Genomic DNA, 21162 nt, shown 5'->3' on the forward strand with positions numbered 1-21162 from the left:
TCCGGGTGACGTATCTACCTTCAGACCTTTCATCTGCCCAAGCACCTTCACCTTAGTGACAGCAATTCACCTCTGCCCTCTGACTCTCTCAAACTTCTGGCATACTACTAATCGCTTCTACAGCGAAGACTGATGCAAAATGCCTACTAAGCTCATCCACCATTTATTCGTCCCCCAGTACTACCTGTCCAATGTCATTTTCTAATAGTCCAATATTCACTCTTGCCTCTCTTTTACTCTTTCTATGTTTAGAAAAACCTCTGGTATCCTCTGCTATTATTGCCTAACTTAACCCCATGTTTTATCTTTTCTCTCCTTATAGTTTTTTTTTGGTGCTTTCTGTTAGTTTTTAAAACCTACCCAATCCTCTACCCTCCCAGTAGTTTTTGATATGTTTAATGCCTTCTCTTTTCCTTTTATGCTGTCTTTGACTTCCCTTGTCAGCTATGGTTGCTTCATCCTCTCTTTAGAATATTTCTTTTTCTTTTGGATGTGTCTATTCTACACCTTCCAAATTTCCCCCAAAAACTCCAGCCATTGTTGTTCTGCCTTCATCCGTGCTAGTGTGTCCTTCCGATCAACTTTGGCCAACTCCTCTCTCATACCTCTGCAATTCCCTTTACTCCACTCTAATACTGATACATCTGACTTTATCTTCTGCCTCTCACATTGCAGTGTGAATTCTATCATATTATGATCACCGGCTCCTAGAAGTTCCTTCACCTTAAGCTCTAATCAATTCTGGTATATTACACAACACCCAATCTAGAACCCACCTCCTCCACTATAGGAAACATGCTCTCCACATCAACTCTATATTTCCAATATTTAATAGCTTTCAATGAGATTTCCCACCACCACCACCACCACCATTCTCATCCCTCTGCCAACAGGTTCTATCTCCAATAAGGTCACCTCTTTAACCAAGTTCTCTTTTATTATTCATTCAAGAGATGGGGACTTGACAGGCCAAGCCATCCTTTACAGTAATTGCCACCCCTAATTACCCTTGGAAAAGTGGTGGGAAGCTGCCTTTTTCAACAACTGACATGTGGGTACCCCCAAGTGCTGTTAGGGAGGGAGTTCTGGAATTTTGAGCCAACAATAGTGAAGGAACTCTGTAACTCTGATATCTTTCCAAGTCAGGATGGTGCATAGGGGAGAGAGAGAGAGAGAGAGAGAGAAAGAGAGGTAGATATAGAGATAGAGATCCATCATGGACATTGCCTTCCCCATCCTTGACAGCATCTACAGGAGCTGCTGCCTCAAGAAGGCAGCTTTCTGTAAGGATCTGCCACCTTCACGGTCACACCATCTTCCTCCTGTTATCATTGGACAGAAGGTACAGAGCCTCGCACCATTGGGTTCAGGATCAGCTACTTCCCAAACTATCAGGTTCTTGAACCAACCTGCACCCCCCAAGCCCAAACATCAACAAAGGAACACAAGACACACTATAATTCTCAAGAATTATAGTCAAAAGAAAGAATTTACATTTAGAACATAGGACATTGAACATTACAGCACAGTACAGGCTATTCGGCCCATAATGTTGTGCTAACCCTTTAACCTACTCTAAGATTAATCTAACCTTTCAATCTAACCCACATAGCCCTCCACTTTTATGTCATCCATATTATTACATGTTTAATATTTCAGTAATATTGTAAATATGTATATTTAGCATTCTTTATTTAAGTAATTCATTACGGGTTACAAAACATAACACACGTGCTTATCTAAGATTCTCTTCAATATCCCTAATATATCCACCTGAACCATCACTCCTGGCAGTGTGTTCTATGCACCCAGGAATCTCTGTGTGGAAAAAAAAAAATCTGACATCCTCCCTTTGCTTTCCTCCAATCATCTTAAAATTATCCCCCCTCATATTAGCCCTTTCTGCCCTGGGAAAAAATTCTCTGGCTGTCCACTCAATGCCTCTTATCCAAATTATGCTTTTTAAGTTCTGGAGTCATTCCAAAGCCTTTCACGGTCTTTTGATGATTAATTAATACTGCTTTCTTAAGGAGTGGAAAGAGTGACAAAGGATGTCAAACATGTGGTTCTTTGACACTACAGACCAACTCCTGCATGATTATGGACTTGTTTCTCTGTCTTTCTCTTTGTAATAAGGTCTTGTTTTTGCAAGGTCCTTTTTTTCTCTCTCTCTCACCTTGCCATCTTGTATAATTTGTATATAATTTCTATTCTGTGTATAATTTGTGTGTGTCTGGACCTGCAATGCTGCTGCAAGCAGCTTTTTCATTGCACCCATACCTCATGGTAGTTGTGCAGGTGACAATAAACTTGACTTAGAGAGTAACTTGTGATTGAAAGGTCAAGTTTTTAATTATACTATCCAATATCCTCTTCCAATCTGCGCCTTGTAAGGCATGAAAATGCCCGACGCAGGCCTCTCGCGGTCTGAGTCGACGTTCCCTCCCCTCCTCCCTCCAATATCACCTTACGTTTCTGAAGACATGTACTCAAGGGTTTAGGAATGCCTTCTTCCACTCCACTATCAGTTTTCTGAATTGCCTATGAACTATTGTGCTCTCTTTTTGCACTGTTTATGATACACATTTCTTATTGTGACTTTAAGTAATTTCATGTATTGCTGCTGCAAAACAAATTTCACAACATACATCAGTGATAATAAACCTGATTCTGATTCTTGGATAAACTTGAACACCAAGATGAAGATTTCCTTTGTCACGTTTTAAGGCCCTGTCCAACGTGCCTTGTCCTGTCTGAGGACACATACCTGTTCGGAACTTGCTGTAAATCCCCTTTTCCCTCCTCTTCATGCTGGGGTGACAGGCAAACCCATTTTCCCTCCACCTGCGTGAAAAGGCAAAACAAAAGTAAATCCCTCACTGAACGTGAAGAAGTCTGTGGACGCTGGAGATCCAGAGCAACTCATGCAAAATGCTGGAAGAAACATAGAAAATAGGTGCAGGAGTAGGCCATTCAGCCCTTTGAGCCTGCACTGCCATTTATTATGATCATGGCTGATCATCCAACTCAGAACACCGCCCCAGCCTTCCCTCCATACCCCCTGACCCCCGTAGCCACAAGGGCCATATCTAACTCCCTCTTAAATATAGCCAATGAACTGGCCTCAACTGTTTCCTGTGGCAGAGAATTCCACAGATTCACCACTCTCTGTGTGAAGAAGTTTTTCCTAATCTCGGTCCTAAAAGGCTTCCCCTCTATCCTCAAACTGTGACCCCTCGTTCTGGACTTCCCCAACATCAGGAACAATCTTCCTGCATATAGCCTGTCCAATCCCTTTAGGACCTTATACGATTCAATCAGATCCCCCCTCAATCTTCTAAATTCCAACGAGTACAAGCCCAGTTCATCCATTCTTTCTTCATATGAAAGTCCTGCCATCCCAGGAATCAATCTGGTGAACCTTCTCTGTACTCCCTCTATGGCAAGGATGTCTTTCCTCAGATTAACCACCCACTCTCCACCCACACCAATACCTTACCCCCAATACCGATAGAACTCAGCAGGTCAGGCAGCGTCTGTGGAAATGAATGAACAGTTTGGGCCCAGACCCTTCTTTAAGACAGGAATGGAAAGGGGAAGACGCCAGAAGAAAAAGGAGGGTAGTTGGGGGGGGAGTGGGGATGAGGGGAAGTAGGATGGCTGGAAGGTGATAGGTGGAGCCAGGTGAATGGGAAAGGTAAAGTGCTGGAGAAGAAGGAATCTGATAGGAGAGGAGAGTGGACGGCAGAAGAAAGGGAAGCAGAGAGGGACCTAGGGAGAAGTGATAGGCCAGCGCTGTCTGCTTTCAAAGTGACAGGCTGGTCATGCAGAAAGTTCCCAATCACAGTGAAGGAGGGTAACACAGTGAACAGTTGATACAGCCACTTCCTCACAGGGGACAAACTCCACAAAGGTAGCATCTGAGGTCAGGATCAGACGCAGGTCATTGGCGCTGTGTGGCAGCTGTGGCAATGCACTGCGCTTAAACACAGCAATCATAGCAACACACATCAAAGTTGCCGGTGAACGCAGCAGGCCAGGCAGCATCTCTAGGAAGAGGTACAGTCGACGTTTCAGGCTGAGACCCTTTGTCAGGACTAACTGAAGAAAGAGTTAGTAAGAGATTTGGAAGTTGGAGGGGGAGGGGGAGATCCAAAATGATAGGAGAAGACAGGAGGGGGAGAGATGGAGCCAAGAGCTGGACAGGTGATTGGCAAAAGGGATACGAGAGGATCATGGGACAGGAGGTCCGGGAAGAAAGACGGGGGGGGGGGACCCCAGAGGATGGGCAAGGGGTATATTCAGAGGGACAGAGGGAGAAAAAGGAGAGTGAGAGAAAGAATGTGTGCGTAAAAATGAGTAACAGATGGGGTACGAGGGGGAGGTGGGGCCTTAGCGGAAGTTAGAGAAGTCGATGTTCATGCCATCAGGTTGGAGGCTACCCAGACAGAATATAAGGTGTTGTTCCTCCAACCTCAGTGTGGCTTCATCTTTACAGTAGAGGAGGCCGTGGATAGACATGTCAGAATGGGAATGGGATGTGGAATTAAAATGTGTGGCCACTGGGAGATCCTGCTTTCTCTGGCGGACAGAGCGTAGATGTTCAGCAAAGCGGTCTCCCAGTCTGCGTCGGGTCTCGCCAATATATAAAAGGCCACAGCGGGAGCACCGGACACAGTATATCACCCCAGTCAACTCACAGGTGAAGTGTTGCCTCACCTGGAAGGACTGTTTGGGGCCCTGAATGGTGGTAAGGGAGAAAGTGTAAGGGCATGTGTAGCACTTGTTCCGCTTACACGGATAAGTGCCAGGAGGGAGATCAGTGGGGAGGGATGGGGGGGACGAATGGACAAGGGAGTTGTGTAGGGAGCGATCCCTGCGGTATGCAGGGGGGGGTGGGAGAGGGAAAGATGTGCTTAGTGGTGGGATCCCGTTGGAGGTGGCGGAAGTTACGGAGAATAATATGTTAGACCCGGAGGCTGGTGGGGTGGTAGGTGAGGACCAGGGGAACCCTATTCCTAGTGGGGTGGCGAGAGGATGGAGTGAGAGCAGATGTACGTGAAATGGGGGAGATGCGTTTAAGAGCAGAGTTGATAAACAGCAATCATACACTTTATTTAAGACACTTTGAGACATCCTAAGGCGGGAAAAACTTACAATTAAAATATAATTTCATATCAAATTTTTTTTGGGATACCATCTAGCCACGCTGCCCAGCAATGCCCGATTTAATCCTAGCCTAATCACAGGCCAATTTACAATGACCACTTAACCTACCAACTGGTACATCTTTGGACTGTGGGAGGAAACCAGAGCACCTGGAGGAAATCACGGGAGAACGTACAAACCCAAGTCTCTGGTATTATACAGCGTTGTGCTAACCACTACATTACTGTACCACCCTATAATCATTTTCACTATCATTGGGAAAGGAAACAGGCCCTTCAGCCCAGAGTCTGTACTGACCATTAACCATCTGTTTATGCTAATCCTATGTAAATTCTAGACTTTCTCACTCCATGTCCACTCTATCTAAACCTTTCAATATTCTGTAGGTTTTAATGAGATTCCCCCCACCCCCACCATTCTTAAACTCCAGTGAGTAGAGGCACAAAGCCATAAAACGTTCTTCATATATTAACCCTTTCATTCCTGGGAACATTCTTGTGAATCTCCTCTGGAATCCCTTCAATGCCAGCACGTCCTTTCTTAGATAAGGGTCCCAAAACTGCTCACATTACTCCAAGTGTGATCTGGCCAATGCCACACAAAGCCTCAGCATTACATCCTTGCTCTGATATTCTAGTCCTCTCAAAATGAATGCTAACATTGCATTTGCCTTCCTTACTGCTGACTCAGCCTGCAAGTTAAACTTTAGGGAATCCCAAGTTCCTTTGCAGCTCTGATTAGACATCATACATTAACCCTTTTGTTCCCAGGATCACTTTCATAAGCCTCCTTTGGGCCCTCTCCAATGTCAGCACTGCTAAAACTGCTCACAGATTAAGGACTTCAGAGAACTGCATGGGTTATGATGAAAGAATCCAGTGAGTTTCCATTAATGGGAAGGTGTAGGTACTGAGGGGGTGGCCTCAGAACAGAGGGATGTCTCTTGAGAACCGAAATGAGGAGGAATTTCTTTAGCCAGAGGGTGGTGAATTTATGGAATTCATTGCTAAAGACAGCAGTGGAGCCAAGTCTTAGGGTGTATTTGAGGCAGAGATTGATAAGTTCTTGATTGGTAAGGGTCATGGGGTAAAGGTAATGGGCAAAAAAACAGGAGAATGAAGTTGAAAATGGACTGAATGGCAGAACAGACTGGATGGGCTGAATGGCCTAATGCACCCATATTTTATGGTCTCTCGGTCTTACTGGTTATTGAGACCAGTATTTTTATTCGCACTTTCATTTGTTTATTGGGCATTGCTGGCAACATTTGAGACATGAGATTCTGTGGATGCTGGAAATAATTTCTAACACACACAAAATGCTGGAGGAGTTCAACAGGTCAGGCAGCATCTATGGAAATAAATAAAGAGTTGACATTTCTCAGCCTAAACCTTTGCTGCCAGCACTTATCATCCATCCCTCATTCCCCCTGAACTGAAGAAATGGTTGAGTCACCCACATTTCTGGGTTTGGAGACATCAGGACCAGACTGGATAAGAACAAATTTCCTGCTCTCAAAAATATCACTGAACCAGCTGGAGTTTTAACATGCACTTAGCGGCCATTTTATTAGGTAACCTGTACACCTGCTTATTAATGCAAATATCTAATCAGCCAATCATGTGGCAACTCAATGTGTAAAAGCATGCAGACATGGTCAAGAGGTTCGGTTGTTGTTCAGACCAAACATCAGAATGGGGAAGAAATGTGATCTAAGTGACTTTGAATGATTGTTGGTGACAGACAGGGTGGTTTGAGTTCTCAAACTGTTGATTTCCTGAGATTTTCATGCACAAACCATCGCTGGAGTTCCCAGAGAATGGTGTGAAAACAAAAAAAAACATCCAGTGAGCAACAATTCTGTGGGCAAAAACACCGTGTTAATGAGAAAATTGTCAAATGAGTTCAAGCTCTCAGGAAGGTGACAGTAACTCAAATAACTATGCATTACAACAATGATGAACCTTTAGGAAGGCCGCAAACATGCAGAACATTCTGGTACCTAATAAAGTGACCACTGAGTGTAGAGGCGTACAAAATCACGAGGGACACACGCTGTCTTTTTCCCCCAGGGAAGGGGAACAAAAAACTACAAGGCATAGGTTTGAGGTGAAAGGGGAAACATTTAAATGGGACGCAAGGTGCAATTTCTTCACGCGGAGGGTGGTACATAAACAGAGGAACTGCCGGAGGAAGTGGTTTGAGGCGGGATTAGTTAACAACAGTTAAAACACGTTGCTAGAAATGGTTTAGAGCAGGGTTCCAAACCTGGGGTCCACGGACCCTTTGGTAGCGGTCCACAGCATAAAAGGTTGGGAACCTCTGAAGAGGAACATGGGCCAAGTGCAGGCAAATGAGGCTAGTTGAGGAGGGCATCATCGTTGGCATGGACAGGCCTATTTTCATGCTCTATTATTCTCTGACCCCAGAGAAGGATTTAAAACAATAATCTATTGAAAGGAATAAACAGTTGACTTGTTGGACGGAGACACTGATAAAGGGATTCGGCCTGAAATGTTGACTGTTTATTCCTCTCCATAGATGCTGCCTGAGCTGCTAAGTTCCTCCAGTATGTGTTCAAATGGGTTTCCAGTATCTGCAGAATCTCGTGTTTAAAACAATAATCTTACGACTCTGAGACCCACAAGCCACGAATTCAAATGTCACCTACCAGTGGAATATAAATACCAGAGTGATCAACACTGCTGATACAACGTCCGATGAAATCCACATCGCTCTGTACTGAGATGGGGTCTGGAAGATGACAAAGGTGAAAGATGCCACATCAGTGTGAAGGTATTCAGAACTTTCCCGTCTTCTGCTACTGGACTCACCCACACCCAAAACATCCAACACAACACCCACAGTGTGTACCATCTACTAAATTCATTCCACTTACTTGGCGGACAACTCTTGACATCACCTTCCAAACCCATGATTTCTACTGCCAGGAAGGAAACATGAAAGATGGCAGACACAGTTCAACCCAGACAAGTGCAAAGTGATTTAGTAGTACTTTGGAAGGTGCAATATTTGAAGGCAGAATACTGAGTTAATGGCAGAATTGCCAGCAGAGCAGGGAAACAGAGGGAATGTCCATGGACCCCTCAAAGTTGCCATGGAAGTTGATAGAGTTCTTAAGGTGGCATATGATGTGTTGGCCTTTATTAGTTGGGTGATTCAGTTTAGTCACATTGGAGGGGAGGGGAGGGAAGAGGAGAGGAATATCAAAAACAGGTTTATCATCACTCACATATGTCATGATCAACAGAAAAAATCACTTACATGGCAGAGTGAAAACAGATCTCTTACAAAGTGATCTAAATTAATTACAAATGTAAAACACAAAATAATTGATTGTATAAGTATTCACCCCCTTTAATATGACACACCAAATCATCACTGGTGCAGCCAATTGGTTTGAGAAGTCACATAATTAGTTAAATGGAAATCTGTTTTTGGAGACCTGTGTTCAATTCATCGTAGTAAAAATACACCTGTATCTGGAAGGTTCAACTGCTGGTGAGTCAGTACCCTGGCAAAAACTATACCAGGAAGACAAATGAACACTTCAAGCAACTCCATGAAAAGATTATTGAAATCAAGTCAGGAGATGGATACAAGAAAATTTCCAAGTCACTGATTATCCCTTGGAGTACCGGTAACTCAGACATCATGAAATAGAAAGAATATGGCACAGCTGTAAATCTGAGTAGAGCAGGTCATCCTCAAAAGCTGAGTGACTGTGCAAGAAGGGGATGAGAGAGGGAGACCACTAAGAGAACAATGACAACTCTGGAGGAGTTACAAGCTTCAGTGGCTAAGATGGGAGAGACTGCACATACAACTGTGTCCCGGGTGCTTCACCAGTCACAGCTTTATCAGACAGTAGCAAAGAGAAAGCCACTGTTGGAAAAAAAACTCACATGACATCTTGGCTAGAGTTTTATAGTGTGATGAAACCAAAAGTGAGCTTTTTGGCTATCAGACTAAACGCTATGTTTGGCATAAGCCGAACACCACACATCATCAAAAACACACCATCTCTACCGTGAAGCATGGTGGTGGCTGCATCAGGCTGTGGGGATGCTTCACTGCAGCAGGCCCTGGAACACTTGTGAAGGTAGAAGGTAAAATGAGCGCAGCAAAATACAGGGAAATCTTGGCGGAAAACCTGACGCTGTCTGCAAGAGAACTGCGACTTGGGAGAAGATTTGTTTTCCAGCAAGACAATGACCCCAAGCATAAAGCCAAAGCTACACAGGAATGGCTTAAAAACAACAAAGTTAATGTCCTGGAGTGGCCAAGTCAGAGTCCAGATCTCAATTCAATTGAGAATTTGTGGCTGGACACAGTTTCACTGTGTTTCGATGTACAAATGTCCGTGGATTGTCACCTCGTCATGGTGGAGAAGCTTGTGTGGTCCTGTGATCCCGACAGCAATGCCGTCTGGAGCTATGCTCCTGGTAGGGTCACCCATGGCAGTAAGGTCGAGGGTGAGGTCCCTGACAAAGAACAATCCAACCAAGGCCTCAACGGTGGAACAGGCAGACGAAGTTACTTTGAACTCAACGGCTGTGAAGGCGGATGAAGGCTACAACAAGTCTATCAGCTCCAATCATCATGGTTTCCGTGCCATTGGAATCAGATGGTTGATTTCTAAAGTATCGTGTGCTTCTTGGAGTGCAACATCAAGTACACAATAAACAAACACACGCACAGGTGTCTTCGCTCTGTGGGCCACTTCTTCAGAACGAAGACCATCATCCTCGACCTCGAGGGATAGCCACAACGACGATGTACATACGATGAATAAATCAGAGTCTGATTTCTGCAGGAAGCAGCAATGAGTTTACACCTCAACAACAGTGGTTCACGCCGGCAGAGGGGAGCCTGGAGAAATCCTTGAGCAAGGAGCACTTACCATTAGGAACCAGGGCCTGTGGAGCTCCCTCAGCCTCTGGGGGTCGTTGGTGATGACCGAGTGGGCCCCTGCACACCACACCAGTGAGAAGAGCCAGGGTTCTGTCACGACGTAGAGGTTAGTGCTGATGTTTACAGCGGCGTACATCCTGCGGGAAGGACAGAGAAAGCAAGTCATTTCCTAATATCACAGAATTAGGTTCAGGTTCGGATTGTGTGGGCACGTGGCCAAGCGGTTAAGGCGTTCGTCTAGTGATCTGAAGGTCGCCAGTTCAAGCCTTAGCTGAGGCAGCGTGTTGTGTCCTTGAGCAAGGCCTTAAGCACACATTGCTCTATGTCTGTGTGAGGAGTGGCACACCACACAGTCTTTCGTTCCACGCCTTCTAAGGCATGAAAATGCCCAACGCTGAGTCGACGATCCCCTCCCCTCCCTCGGACTGGGTTTAACTTATTGATCGCACGTACATCGAAACATATACAGTGAAATGCATCACTTGCATTACTAGCTAAGGATGTGCTGGGGGCAGCCCGCAAATGTTGCCGCACATTCCAGTGCTAATATTGCAATACTCCTCGGAACAACAAAATGAAAACAAAAATCCTGGAGCAGGGTCTCGGCCTGAAACATCGACTGTTTATTCGCTTCCATAGATGCTGCCTGACCTGCTGAGTTCCTCCAGCATTTTGTGTTGAAATGGAAATCAAGCCCCTTTCTCCCTCCCACCCACCCACATCGACAGGCCTCCAATCCCAGGACAGAGGCTACCGTCTGACCTCCAGTCTTCAGTCTACTCATAGACTCGCAGACATCAAGCCTCTGAGTTCTGGACACGCCAACCCAGTGCTGACTTCAGTGTTCAACTTCGACCTTCGATCATCAGAATCAACCCGAGGACTCACAAGTAATGGGATCCCGAATTCCAGGCCTCAAACTCTGTACTGGCACAGACCTCTGACCCAGGGACTCGCTGACCTGGGGGTGGGGTGGAGGGAGACTGTGGACCTCATGCCTTGCGCCTGCATGGACCTCCAATCCTGAACTCACCAAACCGGGGGAACTTGCTTACAGTGGACAGGGGAGGAGTGGTCACCAAACCTCATCCATGGGCCCCACCAACCTCAGTCATTGACCATAGGGCTGACTGATCTTCATCCACAGTACTCCCTGACTCAACATCCACCTATGGAGATCGCTGGCCTTCAGCCACGGTGCACTCCAGCCCTAGCTCTAACTGCCCCTCAACTCTACCCCTAAATACTAACCTCACCCCTAGCTTCCCCTGCAGTCCCCAAAACCAACTAAGTCTGGGCCGCAACCATGATGGACATCGCAACTTGGCACCATCTTGACCAGATGATGGAGCTGCTTCCTGACTCAAAACAAACGAGGGTAGGACTTTCAGTGAATGGTAGGGCACTGGGGAATGTTACAGAACAGAAGGCCCACAGAATAAGTACATGGTTGCTTGAAAGTGGGGTCTCAGGTAACACACGCAAAATGTTGGAGGAACTCAGCAAGTCAAGCAACATCTATGAAGAGGAATAAACAGTCCACCTTTTGGGCTGAGGCCCTTCATCAAAACTGGAAAGGAAGGGGGTAAAAACCAGAACAAGTAGATCAGGGGGAAGGAGGAGGAGTACGAACTGGCAGGTGATAGGTGAAACCGGGTGAAGTAGAAGGTGGGTGGGTGGGGGTGACTGAGCCCTGACGAAGGGTCTCGGCCCAAAACGTCGACTGTTTATTCTCCCCCCTCCATAGATACTGCCTGACCTGCTGAGTTCCTCCAGCATTTTGTCTGTGTTGCTCTGGATTTCCAGCATCTGCAGGACTTCTGGTGTCTCAGGCAGACAGAGGGGTGAAGGCAGCCTTTGGCACGGTGACCTTCATCAGTCAGGACACTGAGTTGGGATGGTTGCATTTGCACACGATGGGTTTGAGATACAAACAGAAAAATTTAATAGGAGTCTGAAGGACAACTTAATAATAGGCATCCGTTAAGTTTCGTGAGACCATGGATTTGCGCCTTGGAAGGTTTCCAAGGTGCAGGCCTGGGCAAGGTTGTATGGAAGACCGGCAGTTGCCCATGCTGCAAGTCTCCCCTCTCCACGCCACCCATGTGGTCCAAGGGAAGGGCATTAGGGCCGATACAGCTTGGCACCAGTGTCGTCGCAGAGCAATGTGTGGTTAAGTGCCTTGCCCAAGGACACACACGCTGCCTCAGCTAAAGCTCGAACTAGTGACCTTCAAATCACTAGATGAACGCCTTAACCACTTGGCCACGTGCCAACGCGCGCCAAGGACAACTTATACCTTTGCTATTCATGCATCTGTCCAAATGTGACTGTTCCTATCACTTCTTCTGGCAGCTTTTTCCATAGATACCTACAATTTGCCCCTCAGGTCCCCTCAATATCTTGAGTAATACACACAAAAAGCTGGATGAATTTGTTCTGATGAGGGATTGTGGCCCGAAACGTTGCCTGTTTATTCCCCTCCATAGATGCTGCCTGACCGAATGAGCTCCTCCAGCATTGTGTGTGTGTTCCTTCTCCTCTCTCACCTCATATCTGGTTTTAGCCTCCCCTACCTCAGATCCATTCACCTGATCTATGCCCCTCATGATATTATGCCCCTCTGTAAGGGCATTCCTCAGCCTCCTTCAGTCCAGGGAGAACAGCCACACAACACACACAAAGTGCCTCTCTTTATAACATTAGCCCTACAGTCCTGCCAACATCCTTGTGAATATTATCTGCACCCTTTCCAGTTTAATCACATCTTTCCTATAGTTCAGCAACTAGAACTCCTCTCAGTGCTCCAAGTGCCTCTCATCAATGTCTTGCACAGTGGTCACACGATGCCCCAGCTCTCCTGCTCTATTTGCAAGGAGCACTGTCGCAGGAAAGCAGTAACCATCATCAAGGACCCCCACCATACAGGACATACTTTCTCCTCGGTACTGCCATCAGGAAGAAGGTACAGCAACCTCAGGACCCACACCATCAAGTTCAGGAACAGTTACTACCCCTCAACCATCAGGCTCCTGAACAAGAGAGGAGAATTCAACTCACCCCTATGCTAAACTAATTCCATAACCTGAGGACACATTTTAAAAGACACCACAACTCATTTCTCAATCTGTATTGCTTATTTATTTATTATTATTACTTTATTTCTCTTTTTTGTACTGTCTTTTGCACTGATTGTTTGTCCATATTTGTTGTGTGTTTCCATTGATTCTATTGTGTTTCTTAGTAGTGACTGTGAATGCCCATGAGGAAATGAACCTCAGGTTGTCTGGTGGTACATATGTACTTCGATAATAAAATTAATTTGAACCTATGCCCTGACTGATGAAGGCAAGCTTTGCAAATACCACCAATACCACTGTCTCCCTGCGTCACTTCAACTTCCCCCTTCCCTTCAACCATTCAGTTCTTGAGCCCCTCAGCACAACCCTAGTCACAGCAGTTCAGCAACACTACGACCACTTTGCACTAAAATAGACTGTTTTATTTTATTTTAATTCTGTTCCAGCAAAAATTCTTCCCTTCCATCATCAGGTTTCTGAATGGTCCATGAACTCATGAACACTATCTCATTACACCTTCTAATACCCTGTTTATTTTGTAATTTATAGTAATTTACTGTCTTCACACTGACTGATATCAAGCCATATAATAGTGATAAACCCAATTCTGAAAAATATTATAAATTCAGTACTGTGCAGAAGTATTAGGCACATATATACAGTTAGGTTGCCCAAGACCTTTGCGCAGTACTGTCGTAATTTTATGTATTGCACTGTACTACTGCCATAAAAAAATCCTGACACTGTCTGTGAGTGATGATAAACCTAATTCTGGTATGGGTCTCTATTGTGGACCAAGAGTGGGAAGGGGGCAGGGAGAGGGAAAGGAGTGGGGAAGGAGTGGGAAGGGAGCAGGAAACATCAGGGAGACATGCTGGAATGATCATTAAAGGCTGGGTGTGTCTGCACCCGTGCCAACCCCTGCCCCGGCACTCCTTCTCTGCCACCTGTCCCACACCCCTCCCATGACATTCCACCATTACTATTCCCTACATCCTTTGCTCCCGTCATCCGCCAGATTTACAAACTAGCTCTCCACTCCACCAAGACAAATACAGTACTATGCAAAGGACTTGAGTACCCTAGCAATTTTATATATATATAGGCATCTGTTAGTCTCGTGAGACCATGGATTTGCACCTTGGAAAGTTTCCAGGGCACAGGCTTGGGCAAGGTTGTATTGAAGGCCAGCAGTTGCCCATGCTGCAAGTCTCCCCTCTCCATGACACCGACGTTGTCCAAGGGAAGGGCACTAGGGCTGATACAGCTTGGCACCAGTGTTGTCGCAGAGCAATGTGTGGTTAAGTGCCTTGCTCAAGGACACAACACGCTGCTAAAAATATATATATATATATATATATATATATATATATATATATACACACACACACACACACACAAACACACATAAACTCAAGAGTTTTGCACATGACTGTAACTGTACATTGGTGATGGCACAGGAGTATAGCGGTTAGCGTAATGCTACTACAGAGCTAGCAACCTGGGTCCATTTCCTGCCACTGTCTTTGAGAACTTTGTGGGTTTTCTCTGGGCGCTCTGACTTCCTCCCACATTCCAAAGGTGTGAGGATTAGGGTTAATAAGTTGTGAGAAAGCTATGTTGGCACCAGCAGCATGGTGGTGTTTGCGAGCTGCTCACCACAATCCTCGCTGATGTGATTTCACACCGACAACGCACTTCATTATATGTTTCAATGTACACTATAGGTTTCAGTCTTAAAACTTTCTTCCCCCACTGGTTAGTCTGATCAAACATTCTAGTTACCCCCCCCACACCCCCCCGCACCCTCTTCTATCTAGTACCCCATCACTGCACTGTAAACACTTTAAAATCACTCTTTAAAATGTTGTTTACATTGTCAATACTATTTATGCACATTTTATTCCACATCCATACTGTAACCTCCAGCGTTAATTGTTTATGCTTTATAATTGCTGAATGTTGTTCGTTCTTGTTGCATATCACACCAACACACCACAGAAAATTCTTAAGACACGTAAGTGTTTTAGCGAATAAAGTTGATCCTTCATCTGTCCCCACTTACCTGATCTCCCTATCAGAGATCTCGCTGTAGCGGACATTGAGTTTGGTAATCTTATCCAACTGCAGCTGTTGAACTGGCTTCTTTCCTCCGTGAATGTGGACAAATCCGGGCATTGCCTGCTGGACATTCGACCTCAGAGCATTAGGAAGCCAGAGAATCTGTAAGGTAGTATCAGAAACTCCAAATTTATTTTAACTTCTTACTTGTGTTGTAAATACATCTTACGCTAAATGTCAATCTTCTGGAATATACAGTGGATTCCAATTACTTGGGCCATCCGTTAATCAGTGTAGCCACTTATTTGGGATAATTCTTAGAGAATGAAAACTAACCAAGAAAATAGTCAGGATTTATGTGGGACACTCCGCACTTAATTGGGACTGTTGCAAAACAGTTTCTAACTAGTGTCAGTCTCATGCATTTGCATGGCTGTTTGACTCTACATTGTTCTTAGAGCCAACAGTTGTGTGTATTTTGTGTTCAAAAAGCATTGTTTTCTTTACCACTGATAGTTGGCAAGAAATAAGCAGTAAGACAATTCAGGACTGTTTTGCTCACTGCAGTTTCAAGCATCAGGCTCAGAGATGCCAATAACAGCCAGAAGTGAAAATGAAACGATTTCACCGCTTCATCAAGTTAGGAACTACGAAGAATTTGAAGGTATTGACAATCATCTTGAATGTTATAACAAAAATGAAGAATTGAAGGATTCAATCATCAAAAGCATTGTATAACCGCAATCCATTATCTGCACTGATTTATTCATTTACAGTCAATCTAAATAACACGGCAGTATAAATCCTCCATCAATAACTATTAGGAACCAATACACAGTTTTATAATACTGTAGTAGTATTGATAACGTTCTAATTTGTTCTGTATTTCATTTAAATACATAATTTGTTACTCAGTTAAATGGTAGTTTGTAGTTTGTCTTTCTTATACCTTTTTAACTATTTCCATAAAACTTTGGCTAATTTGTACAGCCGCTTAATTGGGCCAAAATGTACAGGTCCTGATGTGTCCCAATTAACTGGATTCCACTGAATTTTATCACTTATTAATTTATCTCTTTATTTGTTAATTTATTTGTGGTAATATGACTTTATGTGTTGTCTGTGAGTTATATGTACTGTGTTGTGCACCTTGGACGAGAGGAACATTGTTTCATTTGGTGATATACATGTATACAGTTGACTGACACAAATGTGAACTTAATCTCCTCCCTTTGCACCCTGGTTCAGCAGCAATGGCAAGGCCTTTCAATGTCTACCTGTCCATTAACATGTCATCGTCAGATACGACGGACAACTACTACAGAAGGCTGAAGGATGATGTTAAAGAGGTTTAGAGAATTATTAGGGGCACAGGTAGAATAGATAGATTTCTGGGGCATGGGAGTCTTGAATCAAAGGCCTCAGGTTTATGGTGAGAGAGGAAAATATTACAGGTGATCTGTGAGGTGCATTTTTCACACAGAGGACGGGTGGTTATCTGGAACAGGCTGCCAGTATCAGAGGCAGAGGTAAATACAATTACAATATTTAAAAGACATTTGCATGGTTAGAGTCATAGAACAGGGAAACAGGCTTCTGTGCTCAACTCAACTCATCCAAGTCAACCATGATGTCCACTGTTTGGCCCATATCCCTCTAAACCCCCCTTATCCATGTACTTGTCCAAAAGACCTTTAAATGTTCAAGTTCAAGTGTATTTAATTGACACTCAACCATTCATGAATGCCCATGAATACAGCCAAACGAAACAGTGTGAATCCGTGGCCAAGCTGCAAAACACAGCGCCGACAGCCACACACAACACGAGCCACAAGGTACGTATAAGGCAGCAGTAAAATATAGTAACACATAAAATATATATAGTCCACGTCCCTAAGTCCATGAATGTTGCAGCAGTCTGCAGTCGAACAGAATACGACTTGTCTTCTGCCAAGCAAACACTGGAAATGTTACTGTACCTGCCTCAACCACTGTCTCTGCTAGTAGATTCCATATACCCACCACCCTCTGTATGAAGAAGTTGCCCCTCAGGTCCCTTTTAAATTTATTTATTTAGTGATACAGTGCAGAGTGGGCCCTTCCAGCCCTTCAAGCCACAGCTCTCCAGCAACCTCGGACAAACCCAGTTAACCCTGACCTAGTCACGGTATGCCTTTGGACTGTGGGAGAAAACCAGAGTACCTGGAGGAAACCCACACATTCCACCGGGAGAACATACACTGGCTCTTTACAACACGGCGCCAGAATTGAACACCAGACTCCAGGATGCCCTGAGCTGCAACAGCATCGCGCTAACCACCACACTACCATAACACCCTGTCATCTTACCAGCTCTCGTTAAACTTGTTCTTTCTGATTTCAAGAACACCTTCCCTGGGAAAAGGACTGTGTGTGCGCCCTATCTGTTCCCCCTCGCAATTTTATACATCTCTGCAAGGTCACCTCTCCGAGGAATAAAGTCTTCGCCAGTCCAGCCTCTCCCTAGGACTCGGGCCCTCCGGTCCCAGCAAATTCCTCATAAACCTTCACTGCTCCTCATAAAGATAGGAAAGCCGTAGAGGGATAAAACTAGAACTAGAGGTCACAGGTTAAGGGTGAAAGGTGAAATATTTGAGAGGAACCTAAGTGTGGTGAGGGTGTAGAATGAGTTGCCAGAAGTGGTGGATGTGGGTCCGATTTCAACATTTTAGAGAATTTTAGATGAGAGGGGAATGGAGTGATATAATCCGGATATGGGAAGATGGGATTAGGCATAGACTAGATGGGCCAAATGGCCTGTTTCTGTGCTGTTGTGCTCTATGGCTCTATGAAATGGGCCTAATGTGGACAAATGGGATGAGCATAGATAGAGGTCATGGTCAGCTATAGGATTCTATGATTCTCTTTTCTGAAGTTATCAAGTAAAGTTGCATTGATGCACCGGACAATGTGTGCATCGATGAAACTTGTGCTTGATTGAAGATTGAGGCCATAAGGCCAATCAGAAGTCATAACCCAATGGCTGAAGCCTTGAGACTAGAGGCTGGAGGACTGGCCACGTGCTGGAGGCCCAAAGGCCTGGAGTTGGAGGACTGTCCATGCGTGTGGGTGAATGGGAGGGGAGGAGCGAGTCTTGTTTTGTTGTTATTTTTTGTTTGTTCTGTTCTGCCAAGCATTGTGGGGATGTCCGGGCTGCCTCGCCACATCCTTGGGTGTGTTGCTTTTAATGCAAACAGCATATTTCACAGTCTGTTTCCTTATGATAACTACACATCACCGGCACCAGCCCACCCAGCATCAAGATGCCTGAAAAGAGCCAGTAACAGCGTGAGTGATCTCACCCACCCTGCTCATGGGCCTTTTCAGCTTGGAGGCTACGTAACTTCCACGCTAGGACCACTAGACACAAAAACAGTTACTTTCCCCAAGCAGTAAAGCTGATCAACACCTCCACCCACTAACCCATCCCTCCACACCTAGACCCAGCACTACTTTATCATTTCCTGTCAGAGTCACCTTATGTACAGACACTCCTGTGCCTAGTGTCACTTTATGGACATACAATCAATCTGTGTATATAAGCTATCTCATGTATTTATATTTTTTTTGTTTTTTTTGTGCTGCATCAGATCTGGAGTAGCAACTATTTCATTCTCCTTTACACTTGTCTATAGGAAATGATATTAAACAATCTTGAATAAATAATTTTGCTTCTGATGGTTTATTACCAAACTTTGGTTAATTCCAGCGTCCTGGATGGCCATAACTGTCTGTTGGATAAAGTAGTTTCGGTACGGGTGATTCTTTGGTGGGCGGAACAGGTCGAAGATCACCAGCTTCCCATGGGTGGAGGCGAGGGCCAACAGCTCACTGAGCTTACAGACTGTCTGCCGGCTGGCCTTCCACTTGTCTTCCGGTGACAGCAAGTGTTTCGTCCCGAACGGATTGTCCTGTTTCAGGAGACACAGAACCACAGAGTGATGCAACACAGGAGCCGGCTCCATCCATCCATGCCAGCCAAATTGCCTACCTGAGCTAGTCTCGTACAAAGTGCTGGGGGAATTCAGCAGGTCAGGCAGCAGCTATAGACAGGAATAAACCATCGACGTTTTGGGCCGGAAATAAAGGGGGAAGATGCCAGAATAAGGAAGTGGGGGGAGGGGGAAGGACCTGAAATGTCAACTGCTTATTCCTTTCCATTGAGCTACTGAGTTCCTCCTGTATTTTGTCTGTGTTACTCTAGGTCTCCAGCAACTGCAGAATCTCTTATGTTTATGAGATGTCCCATTTGCCCACTTTACACATATCACTCTAAACCAGGGGTTCTCAATCTTTCTATGCCATGGACCCCTACTGTTAACTGAGGCATTTAAACCTGTTCTCTTTATTATTCAGTTGAAAATCCCCTTAAATAGTGTCATTTATTTCATTTATTTAGAAATACAGAACAGTAACAGGCCCTTCCATCCCACAAGCTCAATCAGACCCATGTGACCAATTAATCTGAAAGTCCTTGTACTGTGGGAGGAAATCTGAGCACCGGAGGAAACCCATGTGGTCATGGGGGACAGGGGGAATGTACAACTTCTTACAGATGTTACATACTTCATGGATATCTTGTGACTGTCTTATGAGGATGATGTAACGGTCTTGCGGAGGTTGCATGATGTAATTTTCCCGCCGATGTGAGGTCATGTGATGACCTGTTCTCACCAGGTATATAAGGGTAGACCCCTGGTGACGCAGTTAGTTTTCAGTTTAAATCGTCAGTGAGATATTCCGCTATGCTGCGTATTTGCCTTATGACGCAGTTTAATTTTAAAACAGAGTTTTACTGTCTATTGTAAGGTACAGAAGTGTTGGGCCGGTAGTTTCACCAATAGCTGCCAGATTTGTTGATGTACCTTTTCAGTAGTATGGCAGAGTGAAGATGGGAACCTGAAGGAGTCGTTCGGCGGTTTTAGAGAGGATCGACCATTATTGAATTAGTTCAAGAAAGAGTGATCTGCATGAGATAACCACTGCTAAAGCAGAAAAGGTTGTGCAGTATCTAGTCTATTCTACAGAGAAAAAGGTCCGGCTGGGATCGACAGTAACGTCACATCTTCAAGGAATTCTTTACTTCAGGAAAGTCTCTCTTAATTGACTGTATAAATATCTTGGACTTTCAAATTTACCATTCTAAGAACTGTGTTCTAATTTACCACTTTAGGACTGTGTTCGTATTTACTGCTTTAAGAACTAGTACTAAGTTTGGCGGTTTGTTAAATGGCCGCATAGCAGTTTACTCCCGGTTAAGGTTTTCATTTGTTTATCTTTTTACTAATTTTGAGCAGTGTTTAATAAGTGATTATTTGTTTATAAAACCTGACTCATTTCTATATTCAGTGTTGCTGGTCATGTGACACAGGCAGCAGCGGAAAGTGAGCATAGATCGCTGGTGCTGTAATAGCGTTCTGCAGACTACTGTACCACCATGCAGCCCACAGCGCAATGCTTTACATCACCGGCTGTAAGGTGAGAGTTCGACTCCCTTCGCTGCCTATAAGGAGTTTGCACATTCTTCCCGTGGGTTTCCTCCAGGTGCCCTGTTTCCTCCCCAGTTCCAAAGATATACATTTAGTGCAGGGGTTCCCAACCCTCTTATATGCCAAGGACCCTTACCATTAACCGAGGGGTCCGTGCGCCCCGCCCCAAGTTGGAAACCCCTGATTTAGGGTTAGTGAGTTGTGGGCATGTTACGTTGGCGCCAGAAGTGTTGGGACACTTGCAGGCTCAATAACTTGATTAAACACAAATGACGCATTTCACTCCATGTTTTGATGTATATGTGATGAAGCTAAACTTTATCTTTAATATGCGAACTGAGCTTTAAGTAGCAATTTAAAAGACTTTCTTTAAAGGTATGTTCAAATCT

At 44.8% G+C, this 21162-nt stretch overlaps 1 protein-coding gene across 1 annotated transcript in view; it reads right to left on the bottom strand.

Moving 5' to 3' along the window:
- gdpd4a (glycerophosphodiester phosphodiesterase domain containing 4a) overlaps positions 1-21162 on the bottom strand; it is a 101595-nt gene that overhangs the window by 7253 nt on the left and 73180 nt on the right. The window contains exons 11-15 of the mRNA XM_072262609.1: positions 18974-19195; positions 15250-15407; positions 10094-10241; positions 7841-7923; positions 2768-2844 (exon numbers count right to left, since the gene is read on the bottom strand). Of these exons, the coding sequence (XP_072118710.1) occupies positions 2768-2844; positions 7841-7923; positions 10094-10241; positions 15250-15407; positions 18974-19195 (688 nt within the window). The remainder of the gene's footprint in view (positions 1-2767; positions 2845-7840; positions 7924-10093; positions 10242-15249; positions 15408-18973; positions 19196-21162) is intronic.

The sequence above is a fragment of the Mobula birostris genome, chromosome 7, assembly GCF_030028105.1.
Source record: "Mobula birostris isolate sMobBir1 chromosome 7, sMobBir1.hap1, whole genome shotgun sequence".
Lineage (NCBI taxonomy): Eukaryota > Metazoa > Chordata > Chondrichthyes > Myliobatiformes > Myliobatidae > Mobula > Mobula birostris.